The 27,263-nt window shown below is 42.5% G+C and overlaps 1 protein-coding gene across 6 annotated transcripts in view; it reads right to left on the minus strand.

Annotated features, from left to right (window-relative positions):
* The window catches only part of CDIN1 (CDAN1 interacting nuclease 1), a 301,784-nt gene that overhangs the window by 85,497 nt on the left and 189,024 nt on the right, over positions 1 to 27,263 (minus strand). Inside the window, exon 11 of one of the 6 annotated variants that reach the window (XM_060175162.1) lies at positions 1,715 to 2,667. The exons of 3 other annotated variants lie outside the window; for them this stretch is intronic. In XM_060175162.1, coding sequence (XP_060031145.1) covers positions 2,538 to 2,667 — 130 coding nt within the window. In that variant the 3' untranslated portion in view covers positions 1,715 to 2,537. Of the gene's footprint in view, positions 1 to 1,714; positions 2,668 to 24,962; positions 26,773 to 27,263 lie in introns of those variants that run through there. 2 more of the 6 variants (XM_060175166.1, XM_060175163.1) reach the window with 2 other exon arrangements.

Consider the following 27,263-nt stretch of genomic DNA (forward strand, 5'->3'; position numbering starts at 1 on the left):
AGTCTGAGTTTTAGTGCAAGTATATCTGTAAAACGAGTTCCTTCTAGAGTTCTGGGTTCTGAGTACTAACTACCTGCTCCTTCTCCTCTTCCTCCACTTTCCCCTTTCCTTGTATCTACTGACAGATTTTTTTTAATGTTAACAGTACTATTCTATCCCAAGAGTCTTACAAATGTCCTTTTTAGGCCTCTTGGGGGTTGTTGGTGGGGGGAGTGAAAAGGGGCCTTCATTATTCATTATACCATTTCAAAAACTAAGCTTCCCTCATACCTCAAAAACAGCTTTATTTTCAAGACAAAAATTCACCCAGTTTGACCCAAGAGTCTTTTCAGGCAGAGTTCTCAGAGAAGACAGGTGCCTTTGGTTAAATTATCTCTACTGACAAACCATTCACATAAAAAAAAAAATTAACTACATGTCAATAGTTTGATTCCATTTTGTCTATGCAAATACCATTCATAAAAATTTCAATGGAAGTTTTCAGAGAGTGGATGAGTTCCAAACTAGGTATTGAAATGGGACTCAGGAATAGGATACTAATTCACCAAACTTGCCAAGAATGATCTAACTCAGTAGCCAAACAAAGGCAACTGCAAACCATCCAAATGATCCCAGATAATCCCTTATACTGTATCTCTAGGATCTCATCTCAATTTTGCAGTTTACTGCAGGAGGTTCCATTTGGGGCTCCAGGTTTCCCATTTGCTAAAGACAAAAACAAAACAAAAACAGGAGCAACTTTGTCATGCTAGATTGGCTGCATATGAACTGGGTATTGAGCTCTTGGCAGACACCACCAGCTCCAGGAATGTTAACGACTGGAATTAAACCTTGAAGGAGGGTTCCTAAGATGAATTTACTTGATACAGTTGTTCACTTGCTGAAATTCTTTGCCCTTTACAATGGCCACAAGGCACTGTGAGAAAAGGTGATCATACTGAATCCTGTGAAAGGCTTAGATTTAAAAAATAATAATAATCAGGAAGTGGGACAGTGTGGAATTGTACACTTGTTGACATGTTATTTTGTAAATCAATATTAAATCAGTAATTTAAAAAAAAGCAGGAAGCACTGCTGTCTCAGTGAAGACTAAATTTCCTAAAATTAATTAATTATTATTTTGCTACCATGGTTCTCACGAAGGCTTGATGCCCGCACAGCTCCATGGTTGCCAGCAGCCATTTCCCCATTCCCCCCTCATTTATTTCCTTTATCTCTCTCTCTCTCTTTTTCTTAGAAAGAGGTACAGAGGGAGGAAAAGAAGGAGCAATAGAAAGGATATACACCTGTAGCATTACTCTACCATTCACAAAAGTGAATTTCTACAGGTGGGACTTAGGGACTTGAGCCTGGGTCCTCACACTTGGTAAGGCAAGTACTCTAACAAGTGAACTACTCTTGCATATTCCCCCTCCAACAAAATACCATTATTAAGCTCATTATGACTTTATACAAGTATCACAGGTCTCTCTTCCAAAATGCTATTTAATAGTTCAAATTCTGTCTCAGGCCCATCCTGAGACTGAAATGTACCATAGTGCTTGTCAATTTCACTACTGACAGGTCATGTTTAAGTTGTAAACAGTGACAAGTTACAAAGCCTTTAAAACCAAATTAATTCCAGGAGACTAGTAAGATGGATTTTTAGATACATTCTCCTCAGAACATTATAAACTCAATGAGAAGCCAAATGAGAATATCTCAAGTTTGGAAGATGAACAATATTTTGATGTGCCAAGGCTAATACATTATATGTTTCGAGTCTTACTATTAAGACCTGTAGCAACTGTTTTAAGAGATGAGTAGAAATGAAACAAATGGTAAATGTTTATTCAGTCATGCAGTTCTGAGAGAAAACAACTGTTAATTTGCATTAGCTTGGGATTTGTTAGCAGACTGCTTTTTAAGAGCTATCACCTCTCAGCAACCCACAAAAGGGGACATTTTCATTACTCCCCTTCTACCTGCTCCAGTCAGATGACACTGAATCTGTATTTATTTTGTCCTCATCACTGATGTCCACAAAATAAAAATTCACTTTAAAACAGATGTTCGTCAGTTCCTTTGCGGAGAAAATAATGAGGAGGGTAAACACCATGAGGATGGGCCAATGCAAACTGCCTCATCTATTCTATCTTCCACTAGAAAGAAAATTCTAGAAAATTACTTCCCCACCCCAAATAAGATTTGGGAATGAGGGAAATAGTACAGTAGCTGGACCTTGGGGAGCAGGGTGTCTTGTATAGCCTTGGGCTCTCTGCTGATTTCAGAACTCTGAACTTTCAGATGGAGACTTCTGGTACCTCACTGCTCTCCATCATCTGAGGATTTTGTGAGATGTTAGAAAAACTGACTTGAGCAAAAATCAGGCATGAGTCAATGAGTCACATTTCCTGGAAGGCAATGATCAACCCTGGCTAAAAAAAAAACAAAAAAAACCTTCCCCCCCATAATAAATAAACAAATAAATAAATAAAGAGAGGGGAGCTCTCAAGTAAGAGGATGAGGTGGGGGAGATGGAAGGATAAGGGTTGAAATTAAGAGTAGTAATTGTAACTTCTTGGTTCCCAAAGTGAGGGACAAAGAAAGTCCACTATAGCAAGAAGGAAAGAAACTGATCTTTCTTCTTTCTGTGGGGCGATCTTGGCTCCAAGGAGTCTTGAGTTCCTATGAGTAAGCAAAACGATGTGACATTCAGAACTTTGGTCAGAAGCTGTGGAGTGTTAGTAAATAAGGGGTGTTCTGTGCCCAAAAAAAGGCTTGCATGGAAAGGTATTTCAGTAAGCACCACTCACTCACACCTCAACGTTTTCCTATTGCTTTAATCTTTCTCTATAATCTGGTTATTGCCTGCTTAGCAACGTTTTAGGAAGTCACATAAGATACAGGTGGACTGAAATAAGATCCTTCTAAATAGATTGAGATAGAAATACTTTAAATTAGGGCTTCATGTTAGATTTATAAACTTCTTTTCCTTCTTCTTCCTCTTTCCTTCTTTTAAATAGAAACAGAGAAGGCAACTATGCAGCTATCAAGAACAATGAACCCACCTTCTCTGACCCATCTTGGACAGAGCTAGAAGGAATTATGTTAAGTGAGCTAAGTCAGAAAGATAAAGATGAGTATGGGATCATCCCACTCATCAACAGAAGTTGAGTTACTCAACTTCTGTTGAGAAAGGGAAACTAAAAGCAGGACCTGACCAAATTGTAAGTGGGGCACCAAAGTAAAAACCCTGTGGTGAGGGGTAGACATGCAGCTTCCTGGGCCAGTTAGGGGTGGGAGTGGGTGGGAGGGATGGGTCACAGTCTTTTGGTGGTGGGAATGGTGTTTATGTACACTCCTAGCAAAATGTAGACATATAAATCACTAGTTAATTAATATGAGAGGGGGAAAATCAATTGTATGTCTCAAGGTTTTTCAAAACACAAACTGAATCTTTTTAATATATAGGCTGTGTATTGATATGCGGACTCTCTCAAAGCCTAGACCAAGTATATCAGAAGCATCCAATAGCACAGCTATATACAAGATACTGGGTACTGTACACCAAACCCTAACAAAAGGACTTTGCAAAGTTAATCCAATTACCAAATAATGTGATGATAACATTAACTATCGATTGTCTTTTTGAACCCTAAGACAGCAGGAACTTCACATCTCCACTAGAGAGCCCCTACTTCCCCCAGTCCTGGAACCCTTGGATAGGGCCCACTTTCCCGTATGCCTCTTCCAATCCATATCAAATAATATTGCATCTGCCGATCACACCTAACCAAAACAATGATTGCCACCTCAACATGCTTCACTTCAGACTGTGTCCAGAGACTTCACGTGTGGAATGACAACCCTTCAGCTTCATTACTCGGGTGAGACCTTTCCTTTCATAGTATACTCTAATTTCATCTCAGGTGGTTCACTTTCTAACAAAGTCCCAAAACCTAGATATACACCAGTTTCTGTGAGAGAGAGCATATGTTCACATGGATCCATAAACTACTGCAAAATATATACCTGAAAGCAGAAGTACACTAGAGTTTGCAGTGAGTACCTCCCTAACACTTCCTCTCCACTATCCCAAGCTTTGGGTCCATGATTGCTCAACAGTTTGTTTGGCTTCGTATGTTAACTCTCTTTTCAGTCACCAGGTTCCAGATGCCATCAGGATGCTGGCCAGGCTTCCCTGGATTGAAGACCCCACCAATGTGTCCTGGAGCTCTGCTTCCCCAGAGACACACCCTACTAGGGAAAGAGAGAGGCAGACTGGGAGTATGGACCGACCAGTCAACGCCCATGTTCAGCAGGGAAGCGATTATAGAAGCCAGACCTTCTACCTTCTGCAACCCACAATGACCCTGGGTCCATGCTCCCAGAGGGATAGAGAATGGGAAAGCTATCAGGGGAGGGGGTGGGATATGGAGATTGGGTGGTGGGAATTGTGTGGAGTTGTACCCCTCCTACCCTATGGTTCTGTTAATTAATCCTTTCTTAAATTAAAAAAAAAAAAAAGAAACAGAGAAGGCAGAGAGGGAGGACGGGAGGGAGGGAGGGGAAGAGAGGGAGAGAGGGAGAGACCGTGACCGTACCATCACAGCTTTCTTTATTGGTTCCTTCCTTTGGACTCAAATCTGGGTCACACACAACAAAGCAGTATACTATCCAAGTGAGCTATTTCACCAGTCCAGCATTCTAAATTTCATTTTTCTTTTCTCTTGGCAGTGAGAAACCATTCTCTTTCTTCTTCCTCTTCATCTTATTCATTATAATAATTATAATTTTTTTAAAAAAATCACCCAATTAGGAAAATGTTGATTTATAATACCACTATGGTTACAGAAGTTGTCATAGGACATGGGGTCCACAATTCCCTTTTCAAGTTGTCCCTCCCTCCCTCCTCTTTTAGAGTCCTTGGTTCTGTCGCAATAGACCATAGATCATTAAAGTTCCACCTTGTATTTTTTCTTTCTTTGTAAAAAATTATTCTTTTAGCTTACAATTTTGTAAATCTGGAATTCTTTACTGATATTGAAATTCTATATGCTATTAATGTGAAGAATGCTGGTGGTCAGACCAATTCTGGGACTCTCAGCCCAAGAGACATTTAGAGAATGTGGTAATGATACAGATCCCCAAGTCCCTACTGATAGAGGAACCCAGATCTCAAGATGACATAAGCCTACCTATGGCTTTCAGAAATGAGGTGAGTAGTCACCTGTTCTGCTGTGTAGTTGACCCAGGTTCAAGCCTGGCTCCCCAGTAAAGCTTTAATACTGTGGTGTCTTTCTCTTTCCTTCATATATACATATATATATATATATATGTATATATATATATATATATATATATATATATATACATATATATATATATATATAATATTTATTCCCTTTTGCTGCCCTTGTTTTATTGTTGTATTTACTATTATTATTGTTATTGTTGTCATAGTTGGAAAGGACAGAGAGAAATGGAGAGTGGAGGGAAAGACAGAAAGGAGAAAGATAGACATCTGCAGACCTGCCTTACCACCCGTGAAGCAACTCCCCTGCAGGTGGGGAGCCGGGGGCCAGATCCTTACACAGGTCCTTGTGCTTCGCACCAGGTGCATTTAACCCACTCAGCTACCACCCAACTCCCTCTCTTTCCCTCTTTAATCTTTCTTCCTATCTAAAAAGTTCAGTCTAGAGTACAGAAGTACCCCCCTCCCAATGGCAAACAGATTCAAAAGAAGCTAGTTGAATTTCACCTTAATCACATCTGTTTTAATCTATTAGTGCTATACATGGTCTTACTAATTAAAAACAAAAACAAAGTTCTTGGTAAGAGTAAGCATCAAGTTCACTGGTAGTCAAAATATTCACTTTGTATATAATTAGTGTAAGGTTTGAAATACTGAAATCAGTCAGAATGGGTTTCTGTTGTCCAGTACAACTGTATGGATTTCAAAGGTTCTTAAAATTCACCTTTGGTCTGACAAAATAGCTCACTTGCATAGTGCACTGCTTTGCCATGTGTACAACCCAGGTTTGAGCCTGGCTCCCACTGCATGGAAGGAAGCTTCAGTGTTGTGATCTTTCACACTTTCTGTACCTGTTTCTGTCTCTATCTAAAAAAAAAAAAAAAAAATCCTAGACTGGTGAAGCCCTGTGGTGATTCCCCCCAAATATTTTAATGTTATGGGACAAATTAATAAAAACCTCAAAAAAGAGAGAGGAGAATGAATTTTGACATTATAGCAAATATTGTAGTAAAACAAACTTATTGTTCTGCCTATGATTTGGAAAAAAAAAAATCTCTGAGTTGTCTATTCAACTAGTCCCACAGCTCCACTTCTGGTCTTTTTCCATGGCTCTTATAATGAGTTCAGTAGGTCCACATGTTCCTTTCCACCAACTGAGTTATCACAGTAGACTTTTTTTATAGTTTAGCTTAAAAGGTTTTGGAACTGGTGATTCAGGAAGTTCGGATCAGAAGGGATGCATGAATTGGCTATAGCAGCTAACATTTCCCTATTGGTTCTGACTTGGGATGCAGACATCTGGATCAGAATCCACCTCCTCCTGCAGATCAGCAGGTGTCATTGCCTTTGCATCCTCAATGTTCCCTACACACCACTCAACACTCCTAACCACATAACACAGCACCCTAGCATCCCACCCTCACACCACAGGACTGCCGTTCATCCAGAGGTGTCTAGTATACAGTAAATGTTAAATCAGATCTCTTTTGAACAGTAAAGAGGCCTTAGCTTTATGACACTAATGAACTCATCTGGAACAAATCATGTTATCTTTCTGAGTATTTGCTTCTCCATCTGTGAAAATGTTTTCAGTTTCATAGAGGAATGCTTAGGCTCAACCAAAATCATGAATGTGGAAGCAGTGAATAAACACAATAGATTATTACAGCTGGTGTTCAGACTGACCATTTGAGTTTGTAGGATAAAACTGCCCTGTTCAATGGAAGGAACAAGGGAAGTTCTTACTGATTTTTCTTTATTTATTTATAAAAAGGAAACATTGACAAAACCATAGGATAAGAGGGGTACAACTCCACACAATTCCCACCACCAGACCTCCGTATACCATCCCCTCCATGGATAGATTTCCTATTCTTTAACCCTCTGGGAGTATGGACCCAATATCATTGTGGGATGCAGAAGGTTGAAGGTCTGGCTTCTGTAATTGCTTCCCCACTGAACATGGGCGTTGACAGCTCAATCCATACTCCCAGCCTGTCTCTCTCTTTCCCTAGTGGGGAAGGGCTCTGGGGAAGGGAATCCCACATTGGTGGGGTTGTCTGTCCAGGGAAGTCTGGTCGCATCCTGCTAGCATCAGTTCTTAATGATTTATCAGAGGTACTTACAAAAGTTTAGTTTCTTAAGTATCTGAAGATGTCAGATAACACTCAGTTTTTAGTTGTTTGGATCATTCTTCCCCATCCACCATCTCCTGTTCATCACGTTTTTTTTTGACAAAGGATGAGAGAGAGAGAGGGAGAGGGCGAGGGAGAGACTGAGACCTGTGGCACTGCTGTATGACTCTCAAAACCTGTAGGTGGGACTAGGAGCTTGAATCCAGGTCCTTGCACATGGTAAACACTACCACCCAGTCCCATCATACTTATTTTTGCTAGGTTATGGATTCTGTTGCTGAAGAAATGAAGTTTTGAGCTCTGGGAGGTGGCACACCCAGTTAAGTGCAACTATCAGCATGCTGAGGGACCTGAGTTCAAGCCTCTGCTCTACCTGCAGGGGGTACACCTCATGAGTGGTGAAGGAGGTCTACAGGTGTCTATCTTTCTTTCTCTCTTTCTATCTCCTTTGCCCCTCTCAATTTCTCTCTGTTGTGTCAAATTAAAAAAAGGAAGGAAGGAAGGAAGGAAAGAAGGAAGGTAGGAAGAAAGGAAGAAAAAAGGTAAAAATGGCATCAAGGAATGGTGGATTCTTTGTGTAGGCACCTAGACCCAGTGATAACCCTGGTGACAATAAAGAAAAAAGAAAGAAAAAAAAAGAAAGAAAGAAAGAAAAGAAAAGAAGAAGAAGAAATGAAGTAGTCAGATGAAACTGAGGACATTTCAAATGTATTCACTTTCCTCCCTATGCAATCAATATCTCTATGGAAGGCTCCCTGACTGCTAAAAAGATTCAATTGACATGACCAAAGGGTCAGGTAGGACCCACCTAGTAGCATGTCTCTCATCTCCAACATGATGTGTCATCATGACATCTGTCCACCTTCTGCTCAGTTTTTTGGTGAAATAGTGTTGGGACCTGCTTGGCCTCTATCTAGGCCCAGCAGACACTCCCTAAGCCTGGCTGAGTTTCGCTGATGGCCACTAACTTCCTCAGAGTGACACAGCACTTCCTGTGAGCCATGCCTGAATTCACCTCTGCCCTCCAACTGATGATGTGTAAAGAGCATAGGCCCCACCACGGTGACGCCACCCCACACCACCTCTAATGTCATCTCACCCTATCTTTCCATCCCTGCCCCCCCCCCCCCCCCCCCCGCATAAAGAATGGCCTTTTCCTCAATAAAGTGAGCCACTGCCTTAACAGAACTCCCGACTTGGTGTCTTTTCTCAAGTCATCAGCCCCAAAAGGGGGGTCTGGCTGATCCAGATCTCCCTCCTTGCAACTACCTGTCGGGGAGAACCCGAAAGACTGGTGCCCCGTGTGAGGCTGCTCAACGGAAGAACGCTGACGGGCCAATCAGTCTGCTGGTGAGTGTACCCCAATAAATTATGGGGCAGTCCTCTGCTCTTTCTTTCCCCTCTCACTTTGGCAACGCATGAAAGAACTGAATTTGTCATGACAACTGATGGGCTGTGGCTGGGGCTACTTTCCGGTGAGTCTTGAAGGTCTCACTTAACGATATTCAAGTAACGGTGGCCAGTCTAGTTGTTGCCCCTGCCTTGACTGAATGATTGCCTCCATGTGATTGTGTGTGAGCATGTTGTGAGCCTCACAGCATTTGCAGCCACGGGACGTGAGTGGGCTCTCTACCTGCATGTCCGTGGAGTCGTTTCAGCTCAGTGGAGATTCTTGGCCATGCCAAGACCAAGGTCGGGGTTTATATGGCCACTCCTAAGCTAAGACTCCTTAAGGTCCCGCGAGGGGCCCAGCCAGGCGAGCACAGTTGATTGTCTGTCACCCATTGGATGCCAGTTCTTTTTCACCCCTTTTATTTCTAGTCCTATCATGGGTTCCACCTCATCCAAGGGGAAGCCAGATCCCTCCCTTGAATCCTTGCGTATTTTACTTAAGAGTTGAGGCTTGACTCTTTCTGATAATCAAGCCCTTCAAGCCTGGGGGTGCCTACTCAAGTTCGCCCCTTGGCTTCCTGCTGCCAACCTCTTCGACTGGGACACCTGGGACCGGGTAGAATTGATCACTCGAGCCCAGGTTGACCAAGGAGAGATTCCCCCTCTCGAGGTACTCCCTACTATCGCAGCTCTAAAAAGCTGCTTTCCACCCAGGCCTACCAAGGAAACCAAAGACGGCCACAAAAGGAGACAGAGACTAAAATTGACCCAAAGATAGGTGCACCCACCTTCCTCAGAGCCCCTGTACCCCTATTTAGACCTCTATGGTTGTACTCCCTGGCCCGACATTAAGCCCTGTTCCTCCAAGTCCCTGACTCCTGAGTCACTCACTAACCCTTTCCACACTCCTGGTCCCTTGCCTTCAGTGCCCCCTCCCTATATGGGAGGGGCCTTCGGCTTAGGAGAAACTCCCCACCTTTATCCTGTCAATCTTAATCCCGGGGGTAACAGACCAGCCATCTGGTATCCCTGGGACCCCAGAGAATTAAATCCCTGGGACCCCAGAGAATTAAAAGAACTGAAAAAGGCTGTGGCTGAAGACGGACCCAGCTCACCCTGGGCAGATACTATTCTTGAGGGCCTAGCCCACCAGGCCTGCGTCACCCAGGATTGGAAAGAATTGGTTAATGCCGACCTGCCTGGGCCCACATTTCTTAAATTTCTGGCCTATTTTAATGAAGAGTGCCGAGCCCATGAAGAAAGAAACCAAAACGCCCAATCCCCCATCCCTATCACCATTAGCATGCTCTCTGGCACCTCTGATCAATTTGCCATGGGTGCCCAACAGGCGGCTATCCCCCCCCCTTATCAAGATCAAATTAGAACCATTGGCCTCGAGGCCTAGAGAAAGCTCGATGAGGGACCCACTGAATCCCCCATAGCAGGCATTAATCAAAAGGCCAGTGAGGACCTCCCCTCCTTTATCGATAGGGTCCAGAAAAGTTTGCAAAGAAAATTTCCGGCAGGTGAACTTAGGGACCGCTTTGTCAGATCATTGGTATGGGATGGCATGAACGCTGACCATAAACTTGCCTGTGCCAGGCTGCACCAGCAGAGTCTTGATCATTGGATTATTGCCGCCAGAGATGTTGGCTCTTCCTCCCACCAGACGAGGGCCTTGGCGGCTAAAGACACCCATAAAGAAGATATAGCCATCCTAGTTAATACCCTCCAACAAACTTCAATTAACAAAGGGCACACTTGCTTTGGTTGCGGCAGAGAGGGCCACTTTAAGTGAGAGTGCCTTAACCAGGCAAGAAACCCCCCTAACCAATCCACCGGGGGGCCTCGCACACCCAGCCGCAAGTGCAAAAAGGGCTTTCATTGGGCCCGGGATTGCAAATCTAAATTCAGTATCAATGGCCAACCTTTAAACTCCCTCAGAGGCCGGCCCCAGCCCCGTTAAACAAGGGGAGGGGTCATATCAGGGCCCACTGGACTGTCCCCCTGGTTCCCAGACTTAGACCTAAAATGACCCTTACCGCAGGAGAAAAGACCTTCAGGTTCCTCATTGACACTGGAGCCGACTGGACAGTTATCCGAAAGGAGGTCCCCCCTTTCTGGCAGTTGTCCCTGGGACCCCCTCTATTAGGAGTGGGAGGGCAGTCCATGTCATGGGAAACCTCCACCTGGCTCCCTTGGGCTGATCACGAAGGCAATCATGGAGAGGTGTGCCCCTTGGTGGTCTCTGGCCTTACGGCCAATCTCTTGGGCCAGGACATCCTCAGAGAAGCTGAGGCATTCATTATAATAGACCACAAGAGATTCTATTATGACCTCTTAGATGACAAGGAGTATCAACAGTCCTTTGAACAGGGAAAGAAGATTTTCCCTAACTACAGGGGAGATCACCATTTTGAGCCATTTCACCCCCAATCCTAAGGGCCACTGCTCGCCCCCCCAGTACCAAAAATTCAGTGGAAGCTGGGAGACCCCATATGGGTTGAACAGTGGCCTCTTCCAACCCCAAAATTACAACAATTACGTCAACTGGTCCAACAACAGCTAGAACTGGGTCATGTGAGGACTTCTACCAGCCCTTGGAATTCCCCCGTCTTTGTGATTAAAAAAGCGAATGGCTCATAGAGGCTCTTACATGATCTAAGAAAGATTAATGAAAGAATGGTCCTCCTTGGGACCCCTCAAAGAGGGCTACCCTGGATGCCAACAATTCCCAGTTCATATCATTTAACCATAACTGATATTAAAGATTGTTTTTTCTCCATCCCCCTACACCCCGACGACTGTAGTAAATTTGCCTTCTCTATCCCCTCCACCAACTTTGGGGGACCTGACTCCTGTTTTGAGTGGACTGTCCTGCCCCAGGGCATGGCTAACAGTCTACCAATATGCCAATATTATATGCACTCCATTTTTTCTGTCCTCCAAAAAGACTCTAACATCCTGTTCTATATTTATATGGACGACATCATCCTGGGAGCCCCTAACCCTAAAGCCATCCATAAGCTCACTGCTCAGTGTCTCTCTATCCTTAAACAAAACCATTTCCAGATAGCCCCTGAAAAGATCCAAAAGATACCCCTTTTTAAGATTCTTAGATCTATACTATGCTTAGACTCAGTCTCCCTGGTCAAACTTCAGCTCCAGATCCAGGGTTCTTATACCCTCCCTCAGCTGCAAAAGCTGTTGGCGGAAATTAATTGGTTGAGATCTTGGATCCCCATCACTACCGAAGAGCTTCTCCCCCTCTTTGACCTCCTAAGAGATGGTGATCTCTCCTCCAATATACCCCTGGGGCCTGATCACCTAGAGCTGCTTGCCAGGCTCCAGGCTGCCATTGATTCAGCAGTTCTTAAATGCTACGACCCCAGTCTGCCCCTCATCTTTTACATTTTCCCTGGAAAAACTTTGTCCACTGCCCCGCTTGATCAAAACGGTGAACCTGTTCATTGGGTTCATCTTCCTGTGGGAGGGGCCCTACGAGTCTATTCCATGACTGACCAACTAGCTGATTATATTAAGGGTAGGGACCTTTCTGTCTGACTCTTTGGGGTTGAACCTTTATCTCTTATCACCCCCTTCTGAAATACTGATTTCCTCTGGTTACAATGGCCGGATTGCCCTGGCTCTAGAAGGCTTTCTTGGAAATATAGATTGTCACTATGGGCCTTACACATGGATGAGCTCCTTTTCTAGACTTGAGTGGAGGCCTCCCTGTCTCTTCCTGTCATAGCCAGACCCTGATTATCTCATCATATTTACTGATGGAGGGTGCTTGGGATCCTCCATAGTTATTTTTCCTCCCCCTAGACAATCCGCCCACACCCATAAAGACAGATGCTCATGCTGTCGAGGGGTCAGCTCAGTTCAAAGAACTGTATGCAGTTGTCATGGCACTCGATGCCGTGCCTGAGCCATTTAACCTATTTTCTGATAGTCTTTATGTTGTCAACCTACTACCCAATCTGGTTGAGGCCCATATCAGGCTTGACTCCAATCCCATTACTTCCTTGATAATCCAGACCCAAAACTTGCTTATGGAAAGAAAAAAACCCTCTGTTCATCCAACATCTTCAGGGACACCAAGGCCTTCCGGGACTCCTATCCTAAGGAAACTACATTGCTGACCAATTGGCCTCTACATTACAATTTCACACCGTCTCTGAGGCCACATGGTTTCATTCCTTAACACATCTCAACTGGAGAGGCCTCCGACATAGGTTCCCGCATATCCCCACAAGAGACCTCAAAAAAATAGTGCGCACCTGCCAAGTCCTGTCAGCCCTTTCTACAGGTGCCCCCTCTTCAGACCATGGGAAGTAACCCCTGGGGGTTCCGTCCTAATCATTTGTGGCAAACTGATGTTACCCACTATCCTCCTTTTGGAAAACTCAAATATATCTTTTTGACAATTGATACCTTCTCCCGCGCATGCTGGGCGTCTGCCCACTCCCGAGAAAAATCTAAACATGCTACCAGTCACACGCTTCAGTGCTTTGCCATCCTCAGACTTCCAGACCAGCTTAAAACTGATAATGGCCCGTGCTTTGTCAGCAAATCCTTTTCACAATTTCTCCACACATGGGGAACTTCCCACACTACGGGCATCCCGTACAACCCCAGAGGACAGGCAATTGTTGAAAGACAAAACCAGGCCCTCAAATCTCAATTACAAAAACAAAAGGGGAGTCCCTACCCCACATGACCAACTAGAAAAGGCATTATTCACCTTAAATATATTAAATTTTTCAAAAGAAAGCCCTCAGCTATCCACCTTCCAGAAACAATGGACCTCCTCCATCTTGTATAGCTCAATCTGGGTCCGGTGGAAAGACCCGCTCACTGGAGCCTGGAGAGGGCCAGACCCACTTCTCACAGCAGGTAGAGGATTTGTATGTGTGTTCCCCCAAAATGAAAAAAGACCAATATGGATACTAGCCAGAAATATAAAATATTTGCCCCAACAGGGGAATGATGACAATGATCTTTCTAGGGTAGCTCTTGGCCCTGAGACCCTCCCCCACCTCTGCTTCCTCCACAGAATTCTTAGAAGGAGAAAATGAAGGCCCTCCTGTTGATCGTGATAACGACACTCCCCAAGACATGTGATGGAGGATTTGATGACCCAGGACAAGCCTGGAACGCTCTTGAAAAGATCATGGGTAAACCTTGCGATTGTGGGGGAGGCAAATATAAGGCTCTCCTTACCACGGGTATTCCAGCCCTGACCATGGATTGCCCTTCTGAGGTCGCCTACCTTTATAATGAACTATAAAAAATGCCCAAATGGTTATGTCATAAAGCCCAAAGCCATTCCTGCTGTCAATGGCTGTCCGGGACCATGCCCTTGCTCCTCTTACTATTGAACCATGCATTCCACATGCTATGACCAGGCCCAACAATTCTCGCGGATGTCTGATAATAAGACCTTTTGGACGGGCACCCAGAACTTCCTTAATCCTACGGCTAGGTTAGAGGGAGGAAATATAGCCTCCTCCCCTTGCTATGGTTCACCAGGAGATACCCTCTGTTGGGACCTCACAGCACCCGTGGGGTTTTCTGAGGGAGGAGGGGTCCAAGACAGAGTTAGAAAAATAGAAACTGAACAGATGATTGAGTGGCTCATCAGCTCCCAATATCCTGAGTTAAATCACCATCCTTTGGTCCTCCCTGAGGAATGGGGAGAATTGGCCCTTGATCCTCAGACTGAGGGGGTCCTTGAGACCACCTTTGCTCTCCTCAACCAAACCTCCCCTAACCTTGCTCAAGACTGTTGGCTCTATATAAAAACTGGTCACTCACTACCCCTCCTCGTCATTTCCAACTATTCGTGGTTCAGCTCATCAATCGATCAGAAGTCCAACCCAGCTAACCCAGCCTTCCTTCTCCCCCTGACTAACTGCACTCTATTTCCACCTGTGGAGGTCCAGGTACTCCCCCTTGGTAATCCGGGGATCTGCCTTCACACGTCTCCTCAACCCAACATTTCCCGCATAGATGTGGGAGAGATCCACACCTCTTTATGTCACGACAATATTACCTTAAATCCAGGTGATGGAGGATGCCCTCCAGCAGGAATGGTCTTTACCTGCAGTAATAGACTTGCCCACAGTTTCTTACCGACCAATTGGATGGGCTGTTGTGCTCTGGCCTTTCTCTTGCCAGACGTTGACATCATCCCTGGGGGTGAGCCTCTTCCCTCATTTGACCTCATTGGAGGGCGACATAAGAGAGCCATTGTCATGATACCCCTCTTAGTTGGTCTTGGTGTGACAGCCAGGGTGGCCACCGGGACCACAGGTATTGGGCTGGCATCCCATTTTTATAAAAAGCTCTCACTGCAGCTGGTAAACGACATGAAACTTGTCTCCAGTACCATTCTAGACCTCCAGAGACAGCTTGACTCCCTTGCTGAAGTGGTCCTACAAAATCGTAGGGGATTAGATGTGCTTACAGCAGAAAAGGGAGGCCTTTGTTCTTACAGGAAAAGTACTGTTTCTATGCCAACTGGTCTGGGATTGTCCAAGACAAGATAAAGAAGCTTCAAGAAGATCTAGAAAAAAGGAGGAGAGAGTTCCAAGACAGCCCCCTGTGGACTGGCATCCATGGCCTGGTACCCTATTTCCTCCCCTTTCTATGCCCCCTCCTTTTCCTTCTCCTTCTCTTGACCATGGGGCCTTGCTTGCTCAATAAAAGCACACAGTTTATCCAGCAAAGGCTCGAGGCAATACGGCTTCACCAAGTTGAGGTCCACTACCACAGACTCAGGACTCTGGAGCCTTAAGGCTAAGAACCCTCCCCAGCACTCCAGTAGACCAATGATGGGTAAGATCTCAGAGAGACTGAGACAACCTAAGACAGGTCATGGAGCCAATACCCAAAAGCCAGCACGAGGCATGGTATCCAACTACGGGTAAGATCACTGGCGTGGTGACAAACTAAGACAGGAGCTATGCGACCTGGCATTACAAAAACAGAAGGAGGAGATGTTGGGACCTGCTTGGCCTTGATCTAGGCCCAGCAGATACTCCCTAAGCCTGGCTCGAGTTTCGCTGATGGTCACTAACTTCCTCAGAGTGACACAGCACTTCCTGTGAGCCATGCCTGAAATCACCTCTGCCCTCCAACTGATGACGTGTAAAGAGCATAGGCCCCACCACGGTGACGCCACCCCACACCACCTCTAATGTCATCTCACCCTATCTTTCCATCCCTGCCCCCCCCCCCCCCCCCCCGCCTATAAAGAATGGCCTTTTCCTCAATAAAGTGAGCCACTGCCTTAACAGAACTCCCGGCTTGGTGTCTTTTCTTTTCTCAAGTCGTCAACACTCTCCCTCCCGCTCAGCCCCAAAAGAGGGGTCTGGCTGGTCCAGATCTCCCTCTTTGCAACTACCTGTCAAGGAGAACCCGACAAAACAGAAACCATCAGGGGAAAATCAGAATGAAGCAAGAACATTTGCATATATAGGACATTTCTCTAGGGTTGTTTGGGAGCTGTTAAACTGGAGCCAGCAAAAGATAAATTTTCCTTTAAAATACAAAACCCATGGCTAGGGAGATAGCATAATTCTTAAGCAAATGAGTTTTATGCCTGAGGCTCTGAGGTCACAGGTTCAATCCACAGCACTACCATAAGGCAGAGCTTAGTAGTGCTCTGGTAAACCAATCAACCAACCAAATAAACAACAAAACCAAACCAATGGTTGAGTGTTTGCTCTGTAAGTAGAGTGAACATGTTCCCATGCAAGAAGATCTGGGTTCAATTCCCATTTCCCACCTGCAAGGGAGGAAGCTTGCAGTGGTGGAGCAGTGTTGTAGGTATCCTTCTGTCTGTATCCCTCTATTAAAAAAAAAAAAAAAAAGGAGGGGGCGGTCATTGAGAATGGTGGAGTCACGCAAGCACTGAGCCCAGCAATAACCATTGTAGTAAAACAAACAACAAACTATCACCAAGCCGAACCACAGCTAAAGTACTAATGAACTAGCTTCCCTGTTCCCAGTATTCAGACACTAGCCACAGAGAATTAGCTGAGTTCAGACTGAATGGTGCCACGGGCTTCCTAAAATAGCATTTATGTAGTGTAGGATGAATAATTTCCACAGACAGCTGAATGACTTGAGAATCTCTATAAGTAACTGAAACTTTGAAAACACTGGCAAGTTTAAGTGCTCCATGAGCCACGTGTCCCCAGTTCTTTAAAAGAAAACCAGTGCTGGGCACTGCAGGTGAATCCTGTGTAGGGAATATTCTTAAATCAGCAGAGCTATACAAACACATCGTTTTCTTTTTGGCATCTGGTTTATCTTAATCATGAACTAAAAATCCATTTATAATACTGTATACAAATGCCGTGCTTATATCAGGATCATCTGCTGCCTGCTTGAAATCGTATACATTAGAATTAAGACCAGAAATCCAAGTTAATGGTCAAAGACAACCAATAACAAAATCACTAAATTCCAGTTGTCAAACATCGTTTAATATGTGTGTGTATGTATATGTATATATATATATATATTTTTTAAAGACACTAATTATTAAAACCAAAGCGATACCAAGAGTGAGTGTTTATGACTTCCTATTGAAAAGCCCAAATTACAGAGCATTTGTTTCAGGTTGTAGAAAATGATGTGGCCATCTCTGCACGATGGCCTGGTGACTTTATATCCTCTTGTCAAACCTCAGCAGTTTTATTTGTAGTGATACATGCCAGGGAGGGTTGGAGGTTAAAGTTGAGAGGAGGGGCAACAGGAAAATCAACCCACTCCTTTCAAGAGATTACAACCTTTAACATATTTCGGTTTGTCGGCAGTTTCTGCAAACTTTTAAGTCTGTGGTTGGTAGTATTTAAAAACAACAACTACAACAAAAAGTTTCAAATCAGAGGTCAGATGAAGTTAATGAATGCCCTTTTACTTGAAATAACCCCAAATGTGTCATACATGTATCCCCTGCCCAGTTGATTGTTGCTAAGAATTTTTTTTTTTTTTGTACTTCAATCTAAAACTGTAAACAAACTGGTTTGTTTTTCAGGCTTCTAAGATCTTGAAAAAAAGTGAAATAACTGACTACCACTTGATGATGAGGCTCCAAAAGCAGGGTTGCAGCTGGAGAAAGAGAGAGAGGAAGAAGTGTAAGGGGGTGGGGCGGGAAAGGGAGAGGGAGAAAACAAAATGGAAAGAAAAAAAGGTTCTCACTGGAGATAACTTATTGAATAGGTTTGGGTGAGGAGACATTTTATTAGCATACTGACTGTCTCCCAGGAAGTGTTCAGACTCTTAGCAGCTTTATACTAGTCTGAGGAGGTTACTCATGTGAACACAGCACTAGTGCCAGAGCACTAACTTCCATCTGGTGATGACTGCAAAAACAGAAACAAAAACCAAACCAACAAAACACTCCCATCTTGTTGCACTGGTTTACCCAAAAGTGGTGTAAGGATTCAAGACCCTTTCTAGCAAATGTGTCTTTGGTGCTGGGAATTATATATACTTGGGTTCACTAAATCCTCATAAGCATCCAAACTGTGCTCATTTTACAGATGAGTAAAAAAAAAGAGATGTGTGTGTATGTGTGTGTGAGACAGAGAGATCAATCCATTTGCCTGAGGCAAATTTGATAGCAAGTAGCCAGATGGGAATCAAATTTAGTCCCTGCCTCCTCCAAACCTGAGGCCTTTCTACCCATCCACATTGCTTCTTGGGTTATAACTAATGATGTAAATAATTTCTAGGCTATTCCTCTCTCCTCCTCCCTCCTTTTTCCCCTTCCTTCCTTCCTTCCTTCCTCCCTTCCTTCCTTCCTTCCTTCCTTCCTTCCTTCCTTCCTTCCTTCCTTCCTTCCCATCATAAGCTGATTGCAATGCAAGGGAACTAAACTATGTATGAAATATCCCAAGGTCCTGTGCTGGTTCAGCATGGAGCTAGAGGTGGGATCTAATACTATTATTAGCTGCTACTACTTAAAGTACTGATACTACTAAAGGTTTGAGCATTGAAAGAGTTCTGTATCAAAGTGACAGGCAGCAGTTACATAGTACTGAGTATTTGTGAAGTTAAAACGATCCTTACTATAAATGTTAATGTTAACTTCATTCATTCATTTTTTATAAAATGCTTATGTGCCACAGATTACAGAATTCTACACTAAACTGAACTCATTGGGTCTCATTTTACTTACTTCTAAACCCAAGTCAGATCCACAAAGGCTAACATTAGAAGGCTCCTCTGTGTGTGATTTATTTTCACTCTTGCTTTATTCTAGTAACTGGTCTCATAAAGTTTTTCCAATTATTTAAAGACAATTCATTTTATGAATGGAAGTGAGAAGATAAAACAGAACTTTGAGTAAAGTTTTTCCATAAAAAAGAGTGGAGTAGGGGGCCGGGTGGCAGTGCAGTATGCAAAGCACAGTGGAAGGATCCTGGTTCGAGCCCCCGGCTTCCCACCTGCAGGGGGATTGCTTCACTGGTGGTGAAGCAGGTCTGCAGGTGTCTTTCTCTCCCCCTCTGTCTTCCCCTCCTCTCTCGATTTCTCTGTCCTATCCAACAATGACAGCAATAACAACAACAATAATAACAACAACAATAACCTGGACCAGGGCAACAAAAGGGGGGGGAAAAGCCTCCAGGAGCAGAGCAGTGGATTCATAGTGCAGGCACCAAGCCCCAGCAATAAACCTGGAGGCAAAAAAAAAAAAAAAAAGTGTAGTAAATCTTGGGTCAAATAAGTCTATGTAAGGATCACTTCTCTCATTCTCCCTCTCACTTATGTGGATATTTGTAACTGCATAAATGTGCTTTGAAAGTAAATTGATCCAGGTATGAAATGCAAGGTAAACTATTTTCTCATCCAGAAATGTTTGTTACAAGTGTTATGGGAACTATCAACTTTTTATTTAGAGAGATGATATATTTTCCCAAACATAACACTCATTCTTTAGGGTGAGGAAACACACACTGGTTCAATTTTTTAAATATTTATTTTCCCTTTTGTTGTCCTTGTTTTTCATTGTTGTTGTTGTTGTTATTGATGTCGTCATTAGATAGGACAGAGAGAAATGGAGAGAGGACAGACACAGGGAGAGAAAGAGAGACATCTGCAGACCTGCTTCACCACCTGTGAAGTGACTCTACTGCAAGTGGGGAGCCAGGGGCTCGAACCGGGATCCTTGCCGGTCCTTGCGCTTTGCCCCACGTGCGCTTAACCCACTGCGCTACCACCGGACTCCTGGTTCAATTTTTTTTTTTAATGCACTAATTGCTAAAAAAAAAAAAAAAAATGACCATCAATTTGAAAATATTTTGTTATTTAAAAACATTTGCTGTAAGACTTCATGTGTGAAATGAAAACCCTTCAGCTTCATTACTCAGGTGAGACCTTTCCTTTCATAGTATTCTCTAATTCCATCCCAGGTGGTTCACTTTCTAACAAAGTCCCAAAACCTAGATTTAGGCCAGGTTCTGTGAGAGAGAGCATATGTTCACATGGATCCATAAACTACTGCAAAATATATACCTGAAAGCAGAAGTACACTAGAGTTTGCAGTGAGTACCCCCCCAACACTTTCTCTCCACTATTCCAAGCTTTGGGTCCATGATTGCTCAACAATTTGTTTGGCTTTGTATGTTAACTCTCTTTTCAGTCACCAGGTTCCAGATGCCATCAGGATGCCAGCCAGGCTTCCCTGGATTGAAGACCCCACCAATGTATCCTGGAGCTCGCTTCCCCAGAGACCCACCCTACTAGGGAAAGAGAGAGGCAGACTGGGAGTATGGACTGACCAGTCAACGCCCATGTTCAGCGGGGAAGCAATTACAGAAGCCAGACCTTCCACCTTCTGCAACCCAAAACGACCCTGGGTCCATGCTCCCAGAGGGATAGAGAATGGCAAAGCTATCAGAGGAGGGGGTGGGATATGGAGATTGGGTGGTGGGAATTGTGTGGAGTTGTACCCCTCCTACCCTATGGATTTGTTAATTTATCCTTTCTTAAATAAAAATGAATTTAAAAAAAAACATTTGCTGTAAATATTTCTGGTTGAAAAATGCTACCAACTTTTACTAGCCTTGGTTTCCTTCACTCATGTACATGTGCATATATATATGCATGAATACATACATATAATAATCATATACATATGGCATGCATGCAGAACAGCTATTTTCTTTTTTGCTTTTATTTAATATAGATGAAGTATTAGAGGAAAGGCTAAAGGACAGATATCAGAAGGCTTTTAGTTCAAGTCTAGTATAAATACATCAGGGTAAATACAGAAGGGCAAAAGGTTTAACTGCTGCTCAGTATTCTGAATTTAATTACCCCTACTATAACACAGACTTCCGATGTCAACTTTATCAGAGAACAGTAGGAAAAAACACGTGCACCTAACAGTAATATGTACTTTATGATTTCTATCTCCATTACACCTCTTCCTTCTCCATTTTACACTTGAACTTTAGGAAGTCTCCCACTGTTTTCCCTTATTCAGACTCCTAGGCTCCTCCCCCCAATGCAAGCAAACATCTCTAAATTGTTCTTCAACACTGTGTCTTAACAACAGCCCTCGATATCAACCCTAACTGTGACAGCATTTTGCTTATAAAACCATTATCTGCACTGGCCCAGAGACAGTGTTGAGTAAAGTCAATCTTTGGGACTGCAAACTCAGTCCTTTCTATTCAGTGGAGTGATGTCGGGTAGGTGGGAAATCATCCATGAAATAATTTCAACTGTGCTAGAGAAAGCAGTATTGTAAAGCTAAAACAAAAAGTAAGTTTCTAATATGATTGTGACTTTTCTAAATCTCCAATATGGAAATTAATTTTCTCTAGCAACATAAATACATGATGTCTTTTATTCAGAAAAAAGAATTACTCACACAGAGAGAGTAATCTTTAGTGCTCTGCATAGTAGCAAGTATAAGGAATACCAGGGATTCGTTTATCCCAGAGATTTAAGAGGAACATTCAGTAATAACTTTAAAAAAGGTCTAGTTAAGAATTCGTGTTGAGGCTTGGAAAGTAGAACTGTGGATTCAGTATTCAGACTCGAAAGTATGAGGTCTTTAGTTTGATCCCTAGTATTGAATGAACCATAAAGATGCTCTGATTCTCTCTCCTTAATTAAGGAAAAAAAAGAAAAACAAACAAATTCAACTGCCTAACCACAGTACAGTTATGAATAGAATCTCTGGATACAGTCTATTCTTAGGGTTCAAAAATAAGTATTACTTTTTAATAAATAGGTAAGTAAATTTAAAAACTGATATAGCTCCATTCTATTAACACATATTCACCAAGAGTATGTAACAGTGCATTCATAAAATTATCCATAATTAAATATAATCTGCATCTATAACAGATAACAATATAGAGAAGAAAGCCAGCTAAATGATAGTTGACAGACTCACAAGTGTTTAGGGTTCTCTCCAGTGAGCCACTCATATTTTTAGAAAGTAATGGTCAGAATTGGATTATGCAGACTGAAATGCATAATCCAATTATGCATATGAAATGGTGAACAAATCATTGAATAAATTTAAAAGAAGAAACAATAAATGGATTCAGGCCAGCATCTTGTCTTCAGAAGTTCGGTGCTTACGAGAGAGTAATAATGATAAATCTACTTTTCTCCTATAGAGCCCTGTCCCAGGGCTGATAACAAATGAAGTATTTAACTGAGTGAAATAGTTCAGTGGTGAAAGTGATTACTAATTTTACAAATGCTGGGTCAACTGAACATTTTCTCCTTTAGTTTTATTATAACGCACATATGCAAACCTGTGATATTTAAATTATACGTCCGTGCTGTTTGGGCTTCCATTAAAATGCATTTATCAAGAGACAGGGAGACAACACAACATTAAAGCCCAGGACTTGCATGTCTGAGGGCCTAGAGATCCCAGGCTGACTTCCTGGTGATACCACATGCCAGAGCTAAAAGGTGTACTGGACCTCTCTGTCACTCTTATAAAAATAACTAAAAAAAATGGTCCTGGGTCCATATTCCCAGAGGGATAAAGGATAGGGAAGTTATAAAGGGAGGGGATTGGATATGGAGCTCTGGGGGTGCACATTGTGTGGAAATGTACCCCTCTTGTCTTGTCAATATTTCCATTTTATAAATTTAAAATAAATAAATAAAAAAGAACTAAAAATTTTTGTTTTCATTTTTTTTTAACCAGAGCACTGTTCAGCTCTGGCTTATGGTGGTGCGGAGGATTGAACCTGGGACTTTGGAGCCTCAGGCATAAGAGGCTGTTTGCATAAGCATTATGCTATCTACCCTCCGCCCGAGAACTAAAAATTTTAAAAACATCCATTAATCATAATTTGGTCATACACATAGTCTGAAGAAAACCGTAAGAACACACTCACCTATTCATTCTGTCTGATTACTGCCTTATAAAAAGGCAGTACAAAAGAAATAATCCTACAGGTGTTCAGCTACTTTGGGGATACAGTCAACAGGTAATCTTCACCACAGTTTCCCATATCCTGTGTGATGCTGGAGTTCAAATCTGGGCCTCACACATGGCAAGGCATAAACCTAATTTAGCTATTTATTTCTGATCAAAGTATTTCAAAAATTGGCCAATTCCCATCTATTTTCTACAAATTCCTTTAGTGACACAGCTTCTCTATCCCCAGTTTTAATTATTCTATTTCCTTGAATGTACACTGCATTTTAACACTTCTGATGCTTTGCAAGATATAATCCTGTGTGCAGTTTTTTTTTTTTTGCCCTTCCTTCCTTCCTTCCTTTCTTCCTTCCTTCCTTCCTCCCTCCCTCCCTCTCCCCCTCTTTCTCTCTCGCTTTCTTTATTTCTTTCTTCCTATTGATGGGGTTAATGCTTTACAGTAAAATCACTGACACATGCATACAATTTCATTATATAATAGGCTCATAGTTATCTTCCTATCTACTCTCTACCTCCCTCCTGAGAGTCCCTTTGCTTTGGTGCAATATACCATGTTCAGTCCATGTTTTACTTTGTGCTCTCCCTTCCCAAAGTCCTTTGCTTTAGTGTAATTGTGCCTTTAATTCTTTTTTATTATCTTTACTTATTGGACAGAGACAGTCAGAAATCAAGTAGAAAGGGAATGACAGAGAGAAAGAGAGACACCGGCAGCACTGCTTCACCACTTGAAAAGCTCCCCCTCCCCTGCAACCCTGAACCCCCTGAACCCAGGTCCTTGCACACTGTAACATGTGCTCTCAACCAGACAGGCCACCACCCAGAATTCCCCCTTTTAGATTAATTTTTAATGAAAGCAAGAATGTGAGAAAGACAAAGACAGAAGCAGAGCATCACTTTGGCACATGGTGATGCTGGAGACTGAATTTGGGACTTGATGTTTGAGAGTCCAGTGCTTTATATTTCTATATTTCTGAGTGTTTTTTTTTTTAAATCACCCAAACCATGAGCTTTTTCCACCCAACTCAGCCTTGAGTGGTTGTCCCCATTTTGGGGATAACCTGCTAATCTCTACTAACTACACTTAGTAAATTCCTTGTCTACATTTTTGTTAATCTTACCAGACTGTGAGATCACTGAAGTTAGGAACTGTGTTTATTTTTAACGTAAGACCAACCATATTACAAGTGCCAAGTGAATGAAAAAATGAATGAGTAAACTCAGGCACTCTGCTGTAGTTCTGAAAGAAAATTAGTCTGTATTTGGAAATACAGGCAAAACAATGAGTTCCAGAAGGAGGTTCTAACTCAGGCACAGGGGACGTCAGAAATCTATGGAGGTGTGAAGATAAGTTGTGAATAAGTAGTTCTGCAAATAAAGCTGGTATGAAAAAGTTCACATACTCAATGTGATCAAGATTCTGTTTTATTTTCACCTTCTCTACTGACCATTAAAATCCAAAATTATACTTTTTTAATTTCCTATATATGAAGGATCATGAAAGCAAGAGAAAAACAGTAAAAAAAAAATCAAAACAAAAACATGAAAATGTGAATTGTCTCACATAAGCATAATGCAAGGTCCTATTGATATAAGTCTTGACGTTGTTTTAGATGAAACTAAGTTTAGCTTATAGCTTAATATGCTTATTAGATGTATGTTCCAATTTGCCTTGTCTAGTTGGGTCTTTGGGGGCAGACCAAACAAACAAATCTACAATGTCAATTGTTCTCACATGCATGTTATTATTATTTTTTATTGACTTGATAATGATTGACAAGACCATAGGGTAAGAGGGGTACAATTCCCACCACCAGAGTTCCACATCCCATCCCCTCCATTGGAAGCTTTCCTATTCCTTATCTCTCTGCAAGTATGGACCCAAGATCATTATGGGGTGCAGAAGTGGAAGGTCTGGCTTCTATAATTGCTTCTCTGCTGGACATGGGCATTGGCAGGTTGATCCATACTCCTAGTCGCACATGTTATTTCTTGTAGGTACTTGGGTTAAAGTACATAAATGTTGGACACTAAATTTTGTCTCCTCTTTCCATCTGAGTTCACAAGAGAGTTTTACTTAGCTTAACTTAAAGAAGGGTAAGATGGAGACAGCAAAACAGTTATGCAAAAATTCTTTTTGCATAATGAAGAAATGTTTTCCAATGTTATGGTCCCAAATACCACATGTTGAGGTCCTCCACTACCCCTGTTCATCAGAATGTGACCCTACTGAGAGATCAGATTTTTACCCAAGATAATTAGGTTACAAAGAAGTCAATGAACTGGGCCTAATCCAATGTGACTGTCATCCATATAAGATGATAGAGACCCACAGAGAGGAAAAATGATATAAAGATGGAGAAACCCACACAGCTGTTAGAGAGGACTGGAAAAGGTCCTTTCCTCTTCAACTAACACTGTGACACTTTGCTCCCATACTACTAGATACAGAACTCAGAAAATAAATTCCTGTTGTCCAAGCTACCCAGTCTGTGGCATCTTGCTATGGCAGCCCTAGCAAACAAGGCCAGAGTAGACAAATTTTATTTTCCAATGCTGATATCCTATAACACGATTTGTGCATCTCAAATGATGATGAAATCTTATAATTTAATTTTAAATCTTAAATTGCAATGAATTTGTGAAGGGCAGAGATGTAAATGGGCTAGAGTTTTTTTTTTTTTTTCACATATATAACAAGTTAGGAATTTTGTGGTCTCAGAAACTGACGGTAGGGGGCCAGTGGTGGTGCAGCTGGTTGAGTGCCCATATTATAATACACAAGTACCTAGGTTCTAGCTCCTGGTCTCTACCTGCAGGGGAAAGCTTTGCAAGTGGTAAAGCAGCACTGTAGGTATCTCTTTGTCTCTCTTCCTCTCTATCTCCCCCTTCCCTCTCAATTTCTGACCATCTCTATCCAGTAAAGATTTTTCATGTCTGGGGCTCAGAGGTCCCAGGTTCAATCTCTGGCACCACCATACATCAGAGCTGAGCAGTGCTCTGGCTAAAAAAAAAAAAAAAAAAAAAATCCAGTAGGGGTATCTTAGATAGCACAATAGTTATGCAAACAGACTCTCATGCCTGAGGCTCTATAAAGTTCCAGGCTCAATCCCCCATACCACCATAAGCCAGAGATGAGCAGTGCTCTGGTTAAAAAAAAATAATAATAAAATCTTGTTCATTAATCATTTTGTCTTACTGTATGTCTTTTCACCTTTCAGACACCAAGTTGCAGATGCTACCATGATTCTATCCTGACTTCCCTGGACAGAGGACCTCACCAGTGTGTCCTAGAATCTCACCCCTCCAGAGCTCTATCTCACTAGGGAAAGATAAAGACAGGCTATGCTCAGGTCCAGTGGAGAAGCAATTATAGAAGCCAGACCTCCCACCTTCTGCACCTCAAAAACAACCCTGATCTATATTCCTTGTGGGGGAGAAGTGATAGAAGGAAGAAGATAAGAAGGCTCTGAACTCCAGCTCCATCAACACCTTAAGAGAGAAGAGAAGAAGGAGAGGGATATTTGGAGGTAGTAATGGTGTCATAAGTGGCTTGCAGGGGAAGAGACCTGGAAGGAAAAGGGGGAAATTATGTCAGTTATGTACAAGAGAAATAACTCACCAGTTAGGATACATATAGCCTGGCACATGTGGAGTATTATGGTGGCACTCTGTCTTTCTATCTGAATGAAAAAGTCATATGGACTGGTGAAATCATATATGCAAGAGGCCCTTGCAACAACAAAGAGAGACAATGATCCAAAGGTATTTCATCTAAGCCAATGGAAACTTTCATTAACTGGAATAGGGAAAATTTTTAGGGACATCAGAAATTCAGACCTCATGTGTTGAGCCTGAGATGTCTCTCAAGTAAAGAAGCAAAGGTGCTGAGTAGGTTGTTGGATATATGGATCTGGAGTGCAGTATATATACATATATATATAATTATAGGAAGTATTAGCAGATCAATAGCATTTAAATTCAAGGGGCTCAAATTTAAACAAATCACCAAGAAAAGATACATACAAAGCAAAGGACAATAAAGTGTAAATCCTCAATG

Source organism: Erinaceus europaeus, chromosome 16 (assembly GCF_950295315.1).
Source record: "Erinaceus europaeus chromosome 16, mEriEur2.1, whole genome shotgun sequence".
In the NCBI taxonomy this organism is placed as follows: domain Eukaryota; kingdom Metazoa; phylum Chordata; class Mammalia; order Eulipotyphla; family Erinaceidae; genus Erinaceus; species Erinaceus europaeus.